Consider the following 9,347-nt stretch of genomic DNA (forward strand, 5'->3'; position numbering starts at 1 on the left):
GGGATAGCGATCCAGGGTGTTATTATGGGTATTATTATAGCTCTTTTTGGAGATGGGTATTTCTTATGTACTTATACTCTTTACTTGACCGTGTACAATTGAGAGTTTGGCTACGGAAGACCGAAAGTGTCGAAATCATATGGCATTAGAAAAAAAAAAAGAAATTGCTAAATCATGTCCATTGGAAGAATACATGAGAAGTTCATTACATGAAGAGAAGGTATCAAGTGAGCCGAGTGATCGACTCCAGTAGTAGGGCGTGTGTTTTATGGTCTGAGAAAACACACCTAGGTTGAGGTGTCACGAAGAGCTGATATTACTATCTGCTAGAAGGCGGGCCTTCGGAGAATAAAAGATGATGGGAATTCTTCTGTACACAAGATGACTGGGACCGGTTTACTCGGATCGCCAGGCGCTTAGAAAGCGAGGACAGCAAGAAGACCAGCAGCGGCAGCACCGAAGCTGATGGCGTTGCGGTCAGCAGCGCCGGTGAACACAGGGACAGCAGGGGTGGTGCCAGAGGCAGTGCCAGAGGGAGCAGAGGAGCTGCGCAGGGTGGTGGGGAGGTAGGGGGTGTTGGTGGGAGAGACGATAGGGACGCTAACACCGCCAGTGCCCCAGGAGTGAGGGGGGATGACAGGAGCGCTGGTCGAAGCAGTAGGAGCGGCAGTGGCGGGGGCGGTCTCGGTCTCGGGGCAGATAGTAGTGGTGATCTCGTAAGTCACGTAAGAGGTGGCAGAAGAAGAAGCACCGGGGTTGGCAGCGCTCGAGGTGGGAACCTCAGGAGCAGCGGAGGAAGAAGAAGAAGAAGAAGAAGAAGCGCCGTTAGGGTTGGAGATACCGAACTGGGTGGAGTACTGGTACTGGCCAGTTCCCTCGACAACCAGGAGGAGACCGTAGTGGGTGACATCGGCCTCAAGGCTGGTGCTGGGAGTCCATTCGAACTTGCCGGTGTTGGGGATCTGCTCGGCAATAGTCTCGAGAGTCTGCATGTTGGTGCTCTCGCCACGGAGAAGGACCAGGGAGACGGTACCCTCGGTGGTAGGGCCCCAGGTGATGGCGTAGGGCTTGCCGACGGGCACGGCCTCGTTCAGACCGGGAGTGTAGATGGGGTTGCCAGTAGGACCCTGGTTGTAATCAGGGTCGGTGTGGGCAGTAGCCAGAGCCGCGAGGGCAGTGAGAGCACCGAAGATGGAGAAACGCATTTTTGCTTTCTTTATTTTAATTGGTCAGATATCGACGCGGAAAAAAAATGGAGATGACCTCGAGGTGGTGTGCGAGAGCTGGAAAGCTGTGAAGCTGTATATCAAGGAATGACTGGAGTGGGATGTAGTGTCTAAGACAAAAGAATGACTGGTGTGCGAAAAGAACGACAACACTGAAGGAAGGAAAAGAAGAAGAGAAAAAATGGACGAGAGGAGGGGAGAGGGGGGAATAAAAAAGGATTCCAGAGGAGTGTCACAGCAGCTAAGCCTTAGGGTGGTCTTGTCACTGACCCCTTGGGAAGGGGAACAATGTCTTTTCTTGCGGCTCATTTCAGCAACAGTGGGGCCATAAGAAATGAAATCAAGATGGAGTACAAGACTCTCTGTCCAATCCTGAGGGGCGCGTGCCTGGCATTCGTTGAGACATCCTAAATGGTGGAATGCTGGACGCTAACCTCGCCATCCTCCGGGTGTTCAGGCTCCTGAGAGAAATCGAGGATGTTACCCTCACCGGACCGAGGGGCCACTGTGACTGGGTTGTCGCAATTCTAGTGAATGGCAAATGCTAGTTCAACAAGATCTTGGAGAAACTAACAAGAACTTTGTGAACAGGCCTGAACTCTAGGAGGTTCCCTTATCTTCATGATTGGCGGATGATGGGTTCAGTGTCCAGCAATTAGGAAGCACTAACAATAGGAGACTTGACGAAAGGGCATCAATGAGGGGCCAAAATTGTAGACCCCCTCGTCTTGTGGATCTTTGGCCATTTTGGTTAGGGTCGTTAGTATCAAAAACTAAGGACTAACGGTGCCGAGCTTATGAAGTATGTATATCACAGCCCTCGTTGTGTACCCTGGCAAGCCACATTGCATGGGGAGGCGTTGGTGCCGTATCTCGTAGAATTTTTTTTTCTTTTCCTTGTTTAATACAAAATCAGGAATGTGGCATGTCAAGCTGCCAGAGAAAGATGTGTGGTGGCTGGTTTTGTCGAGGCATGAATCTGCATAATTCTGATCGGCAGAGGAAAAAAAAAAAAAAAAAAACAAACCAACGCGGGGGGGCGTGATTAATTCTTGGCTTTCAGGCACCCAACAATGGGGCAATGGATGACTTCAGCCTCTGCCATACAGGAGGAGTACCGAGTACCGAGTACATACAGACTACATACCGCGTACATACATACAGGGAGTACCATGTACAAACACACCCTTGCCTTCATCCCTGTCTCATTCTAACTTCCGGAAAATGTCCGAACTTCCACTTCTCACACTCACACACACACACGTTCAAACACGATGGAATCGTGTTCACCCTCGAGTTCTGTCTATTTCTGTTTTCTTTTTTCGGATCTATTCATTTCCACTTCATTCGTATTCTTCACAGGAATCGTTCTCTCTCTCTCTATTCCAGACGTCAGATGAGATGAGATTGGCGCCACAAGGCTGTGTCGGTCATCTTTTAGCCGCCAGAGAATGAGATTTTTAATTTTAATTATCGGAGTAATCAAACTAAGTATCTCGTGTCCACTCTCAAGAGGGGAGAGAAAGAAAAAAAAAAATATAATAACAATAATAATAATAATGAACAGTGGATAATTTTACTGCGTTATTGACCCGCACTCCCACACAATGCATGCGCTGTCACGACTTCACCACACGGTCGCTGATCAATTTGTCTCACAAACCTTTTGTTTGAGACTTAAAAAGGACCCCTGACTCTGATCCTGATCCTTGCGATAAGCCGATACTGATAATCATCATGGATCCCCGCAAACAGAGAAGATCGTAACTTGAGATAAAACTTATGAAGTCATCCCGTGTCTTTTCTCGGGAGGGATGTTCGTTGGCTTTGTCGCTCATTTCTTGTTCCTGACTTGGTCGGTGGAGCCGACCGACCGTTCTTCTGCCACTAAAATCTTCCCAACAGGCTGACATTTTGATTGTAGCTTTAATTACGGTGCCCCCGTGGGAAATTACCCAACGGCTCAATGACCAACCATGTCAGGTACAAAGCCAACTCATTGGAAAGAAGAAGAAAAGAAAATCTCCGATGTAAAATCGCCGCAACCCAGACTCCGTGGCCAAGCTAGGCACTGGACCCTGTGACTCAGGTCGGTCCAATCCGAAAGGCTGGAAGATGTCCGTTGTCGCTGCAAAGTGCTACAGTGTCACTAGCCATGTGCCATAGACTGCAGTGGCGTCGGAGACTAGTGCAGGTGTCTCGGATGCTGATTGCTGAGCGCATGTTGCCTATCTACTGACTAGTTCTGCCTAACCCATGGTTCAGCCGGGGTGGAGTTCGCCGGGGCTAAAATTAACATGAACAGGTCGGTGGTACGAGAGCCAAGCATCGCCTCTATGGCTGGGTTGCTAGAGTCGGATTTATCCAATGTTTGACTTGCACTGCCCGTCAACTATCTTTAGCATGAATGTAAAATCCATGGCTGATATATTTGGTGGTGAATCTCTGGTGAATCTCTGGTGGATTAACTATGATGTCTAGTGCACGGCCTTATACCGAAAAAGGTACTTGCGCTTTTACCCTATGGAAATAGCGGTCAAAACTGGGACCAGTCCATCCGAAAGCACACTGAACTACCGAAGATGGCATTTGTGCTTTCGAGACGGACGATGCAACCTTACAAAATTGCTTCCCAGTTCCTTCCTCGGCAATTAGCGTGCTGATTGGTAGTTTCTCGTTATGATAAGGTCTAGATGCGGTGCTACCCATGAGACAGGCCCGGAACTATTGAAATTGGTTTCTTGGATGGGATGGGATATCTTATAGTGGAGGGACGGTTCCGAATGGACATCTAATTTTGTACCCTGGACGCGGATAAATGGTACCTTTCGGGGAACCAGGGAATGTCTCAGAGCTATCTACTGCACCCAGGTAACTGTCTTGGTTTGCAACCACTCATCGTACGCGGCGGGTCCTCCGAACCGGCCATACCCGCTGCTTTTCCATCCACCGTGTGGCAAGACCGGTTCGTCGTGCACGGTGAGGGAGTTGATGTGGACAGCCCTAAAAGCTCATCAGCAAGTGACACGAGAAACTCGTGCGAGGGGTTACTCACCCAGACTCAATCTGCTTAGCTACCCGTAGTCCCCGGAAGAGATTGTCTGTGAAAACTGCAGATGTGAGGCCGTATTCGGTGTCATTCGCCAGCGCCACGGCGTCCTCTTCAGTGTCGACGACCATGAGGGAAACGGTAGGGCCAAATGATTCTGCAGAATAGAGGTCCATATCCTTGGTGACATTGCCCACGATCACAGGCCGCAGGCTATTGCCGGGCTCCTCAGAGAGATCGCGTTCTCCAAAAACAAGGTCGGCACCCTTCGAAAGCGCATCGGACACTAAGTGCTTGTTTTTCTTGACTGCGGCGGATGCTACAAGAACTGGTGCCGGTGTATGTTTCCCGAACACTTTCTCGGATGCATCCGCCAGCATGGTGCGGAATCGGTCTGCGATGGACCTCTGCACGATGATGCGCTCGGTGGACATGCAGATTTGACCGGACTGAAATCATGTCAACAACACTAGTGACGACCATCAGGCAAGTGCACTTACATGCATGAATGCTCCAAGGCTACAGCACATGGCGGCCCTCTCTAGGTTGGCATCGTCTAATACAATAGCTGATGCCTTACCGCCCAGCTCGAGGACGACGGGCTTCACATATTTGCCAGCGGTTGACGCGATGATAGATCCAACTTGGGTGCTGCCGGTGAAGCTGATTTTGCGAACGGCTGGATGGGCAATAAGAGCAGTGGTAACAGGCGCTGCGTCCGAGGGTCGGTGGTAGACCACATTGAGACATCCTGCAGGAAGACCAGCTTCCCGGAAGATATCGCCAATAGCCCAGAAACACTTGGGGGACAGTTCAGAGCCTTTTAAAACTGCTGTATTGCCTGCAGCAAGTGGAAGAGCGATAGAGCGGGTCCCAAGTATATAGGGAGCATTCCTAAACGCAGATGGTTAGTAACCACAACCCAAGTCTGTGCTGATCGGTGCTTTGCATCTACGGTGGGAGGTTCATACCATGGCGCAATTCCCAAGACCACACCATAAGGCTCTTTGAAGACCATCGCACATTCACCCTCTTCGGATACAGATGGGACTGAGCCCTCGATGGACGGAATTCGTGCGGCGAAGTCCTTGATGAATCCAGCACCGAGCTCGAACGTCTTCTCCACGAACATTCTGCCCGCGCCTGTCTCCTCCATTTGATACCTGATCAACTCCTCCCTTCTGGAAAGCATAATGTCTGCCGCCCTCATCAGGATATCCCTACGGTCATACGGCTTTGTCTTGCTCCATGCGGGGAAGGCTGCCTTCGCCGCCGCCACCGCACTGTTGACATCGTCAATGGACGCACTGGCACAGCGGTCAATGACTTCACCCGTCGCAGGGTTATGCACATCGAAGATGGTTTCCGTCACGACCGATTCGTTGTTAATGATGAGCGGGATCACTCCCTTGCTGTCCGTACCGTTTGCAGACATCCTTTTTTGTTTTTGTTTTTTCTTACCTCTCCCCTTTTTGAATCAGCAGCGCCCGTGAAAAGGAATCGAATTATTCTTAAGTCAAGTGAACGTCGTTATAAAGGAGCCAAGGTAGGGTAGCGAGGGGAGAGGCGTATTATATTTAAAAGGAGAAAACGGGCGGGAGAGCAAAGGATGATCACAGAACGACGGCGCAACCAAAAAAGACTGACAGTTCCCAATAAGCATGGCCGTTGGAGACACTTATGCAGCTGCTAAAGTGAGGGGAGAGAATTTCGGTAACTTTCCCGGCAGTGGAGCCGACTCTGTGCAATTCCCGGTCCAGGGAACGACGATCTGGAGCCTTCTTCGGGGCTCGTTGTGGGTGTTACAGTCTTCTCATTCGCTCCTGGGAGTGGTACGCTTTGCAGCCCAATCGAGAATTTAGCAGTTCGTCCTTCCTCCCGGAACGTGATGGTCACAATTTGTCTTTGTTCATTTCGTCTTCTCCACTGCAGATAAGATTCACAAGGGATGCAGGAAGACAACCAATCCAACTTCCACCCTTGGGGATGATCCTGGTTGTTTGTGCATGACAACACCATTGGCACTGTCCGACTCTGACTCGTTTCTTTATGTTCCGATACCCTTGATGTCTGCGCTGCTGGCCAGGATGATGTTCGAGGCACGTCACTAACCTACGCCATGCATGATTGGAGAACTGCATTGGAATGCGGCCACGGTGGGGTTGGACACAGCAATTGGGTCCAATCACAACATGCTTCCACTTGTATGGTTCATTGTGCCCAATTTGCGGCCATGCTGCTTCCCGGCGTCTTCTGTAAGGTACCCCGATCCTGCTGTAAACCTCTAAACCCCTAAACCCCTAAATCCCTAAATCCGAGAGAGCAATGGGGGTTGTTCTTGTGAGTTCTATTGGTCGCTACCATAGATAACTTATTCCGTAAAACCGAGGTGGGTCTTCCAGATTAATAACGTTGGCAATAAGATGATCTCCAAAAGCGTTTTCCGATATATTGACGCCCCCTGGACTCGGGACTCGGGACCTCATACTGAAAAGATGTCCGTTCAGGTGATCTGCGGTATCCCGTGATTTAACCAGAAAAGTACGGAGAAGTTGCGACATTAATCTATGTATCTCTTCTGCCTACATCATATTTACAATAACAATCAAATTCCTACCAGAATTTTGCGGGTGTCATCAAAGTTCTCCATGTCTCCCAAAACGAAAAGAAAGAAAAGAAGAAAATGCCTCATCTCCTTCGGCCGTCTCCAGCTGCCTTGGTCTTGGCTCAATAATTGATAGCAATGAAAACTTAATCTAAAAATGGCTGAATTCTGACAGCCTGCCTTGCTGCAGTTGACTGTGGATAACCGTGGATCCACCGTGCATCAATTCTTCTTCTCTATGTTTACGTACTCAAAGTTCTTCGAAACTTTGTTGGACGCGATATACCTTCCCGAACCCTTGGAAATCCTTCCTCTCCTGACGATTCGGGGTTCAGAATAAAGTTTGACACCGTCTTCCCATGGCTTTGGCGGTTGCGATATCGATTCCTGCACCTATGCAGGGCAAAGAAAGTTGGGGGCGACGAAGGATCCACATCACACAACCACCAAAAACTCAAATGAAAAAGCCGAAATCTGTCTGTTGTTTGCTTCTATGCTCTAAGTATAGATAGAGTGGAGATGCCATAGACCAGTAAGTGGATATCGTTGATTATAGTATATTGCAATTGATCAGAAAGCCCAAATAAACACCCGCCATGCATGCTTCTAGACGAGCAAAAGCCCCGTCAACAACCTCGAAAAGAAATAAAGAAAAGAGGAACAAAGAATAGGAAAAGGAGGAAATCATCTAGTCCCTTACGCCAGCCATGCCTTTTGATCCTTGAATGCTTCCCTTGCCGTGGCGCATCATTACTTGCTTCCCAAAGAAGCTTTCTCGACCGATAACCAATTATCGATCAATTACTTCCCCGCCCAGATCTTAGTCTCCGACGTTGACGCCGCCGAATTGCTCATGACCATATCCGCGAAGGGACACGCCGAGATAGTGGAAGGCGCAATGCTGGGTGCTATACTGGGGTTGCTGTGCACACTGGAGCGATCGTCGTCGCTCGAGCTGGCGGACGTGCTGCTGCTGTCACCCAAGATCTTCTTGTCGCCAAGGAATCCCTCCCGCTCGTCTAGTGTCATTTGCGACATCTCTTCAGCGTATTCTTCGCCGTCGCGGATCCGCCACTTGGCGATGAGGTCGTTCTGGATCCAGATGATTTTGCCGATGGCGCGGACGAGGGCCACCTTGCGCTGCAGCTGCAGGCGCGGGTGTGACATCAGCGCTTCGGTGAAGATGTCTTGGATGAAGCCCAGGCAGGCGCCCATGTGGATGTATTCGATGTTGAGGGGGTGCATGCGTTCCTGTGCGGTGTGCATCATACTGATCAACCACAGTTAGATCTCGATATCAACACCGAATGCAATCGTCACGAAAGAAGTAAACTCACCCGACTTTATTCAGATACCGCCAGAACTCCGTCTGTGTGGGATCCGAGCAGAGCTTGGTCAGGTACCACCGGAGGAACATCTTCCGGCGCAGGATCTGGGGGCTTTCTTCATTGTAGAACTCCTCGATCGGTCTCTCGTCGGCAGTATTCCGTGTGTGGAAGGCCCGGGCCGTGATATCCTGTTCCAGGAGTTTCTTGTAGACGATGTTGACGACAGCGGGGATGAGGGCTTTGATGTACTTGGAGCCGGTTGTCAGGGCTTCGACGTCAGCTGATGGGGGATGGGCCGCGTTAGCAATTGTTCACGACCCATGATAATCCACGGGAAGATAACATTCACAGAAGAGCATACCGGAATTGAAGTCCAGGAAGTCTTGGAGATAGTTGATGCGAGCTTCGAGCCGGGTGTAGATTGCCTTTCTGTCGACATGTTTTATGGGTCGACTGGAGTCGAAGAATAGTCCTTCCATTTTGGAATGCTTGGAGTAGGGGGGGGGAAGGGAGAGATGGATGATGTAAATGGGGGGTTTGGTTTCCTTTTGAAGGATTGAACTAAGAAGTGGAAGAGATCTTAAAGTCACGAACGCCTGGGGTTGGGTTGGAGTTATAGATGGGAAAGATAGAATTATAATCGAAGGATCTAAGAAATGATGATGACTCAAGACGTGAACGGAGACGTGAGGTATTGCATGATTATATAGATCTATGGAAAATAAAAATAAAAAAAAAAATAAAACAATAATAATTAAGGATTAAATAAATAAAAACAATTGAATTAAAAATAATTAATGATACCAAAGCCAGGATAAGGGAGCAAGCATAACCATCATCCACACGGAACCCTCCCATGGTATCCCAAGCGGGAAAAAAAGCGCTCACAGGCAGATCTTTTTACCCTAAGAGGGAAAGAAAAAGGCAGGAAAAAAGCCAAAAATACTGATAAATTCAACATCATTACGAGGCGCATGTCGTCAGGCCAGAGAAAACAAAAGGATCCCGAAACCTGGCGATATTCCCTACCGAGGATAGCAATTTTTTTTTTCTTCCCTCCTCTTCCTCAGTGGTCTGATGCAGGGCCGCGCGACGGGGGAATACTACTATGCACTAGCATGTTTTTGCTATTTTTTCTT

The 9,347-nt window shown here is 49.3% G+C and overlaps 4 protein-coding genes across 4 annotated transcripts; all 4 read right to left on the minus strand.

The window, feature by feature from the left end:
- Positions 1-334: 334 nt before the first annotated feature.
- On the minus strand, positions 335-1,602 carry BDV27DRAFT_91349 (GPI anchored serine-threonine rich protein). Its single transcript, XM_032077932.1, has one exon. It carries the CDS (start codon positions 1,203-1,205, stop codon positions 417-419), a length of 789 nt encoding a protein of 262 aa, XP_031920345.1. The 5' UTR covers positions 1,206-1,602; the 3' UTR covers positions 335-416.
- BDV27DRAFT_139673 (uncharacterized protein) lies at positions 797-2,199 on the minus strand. Its single transcript, XM_032069495.1, has one exon. It carries the CDS (start codon positions 1,533-1,535, stop codon positions 1,230-1,232), a length of 306 nt encoding a protein of 101 aa, XP_031920346.1. The 5' UTR covers positions 1,536-2,199; the 3' UTR covers positions 797-1,229.
- A 1,696-nt stretch (positions 2,200-3,895) lies between these two features.
- BDV27DRAFT_91459 (aldehyde dehydrogenase) lies at positions 3,896-5,837 on the minus strand. The gene is made up of 4 exons (XM_032077933.1): positions 5,247-5,837; positions 4,776-5,169; positions 4,282-4,724; positions 3,896-4,229 (listed from the first exon to the last, which is right to left on the minus strand). The coding sequence occupies exons 1-4, from the start codon at positions 5,708-5,710 to the stop codon at positions 4,085-4,087; spliced, it is 1,446 nt and encodes a 481-aa protein (XP_031920347.1). The 5' UTR covers positions 5,711-5,837; the 3' UTR covers positions 3,896-4,084.
- A 1,131-nt stretch (positions 5,838-6,968) lies between these two features.
- Positions 6,969-9,078, minus strand: BDV27DRAFT_139684 (protoglobin family protein). The gene is made up of 3 exons (XM_032069496.1): positions 8,570-9,078; positions 8,218-8,488; positions 6,969-8,150 (listed from the first exon to the last, which is right to left on the minus strand). The coding sequence occupies exons 1-3, from the start codon at positions 8,685-8,687 to the stop codon at positions 7,682-7,684; spliced, it is 858 nt and encodes a 285-aa protein (XP_031920348.1). The 5' UTR covers positions 8,688-9,078; the 3' UTR covers positions 6,969-7,681.
- Positions 9,079-9,347: the final 269 nt, after the last annotated feature.

The sequence above is a fragment of the Aspergillus caelatus genome (genome assembly GCF_009193585.1).
Source record: "Aspergillus caelatus strain CBS 763.97 unplaced genomic scaffold BDV27scaffold_505, whole genome shotgun sequence".
Taxonomy (NCBI): domain Eukaryota; kingdom Fungi; phylum Ascomycota; class Eurotiomycetes; order Eurotiales; family Aspergillaceae; genus Aspergillus; species Aspergillus caelatus.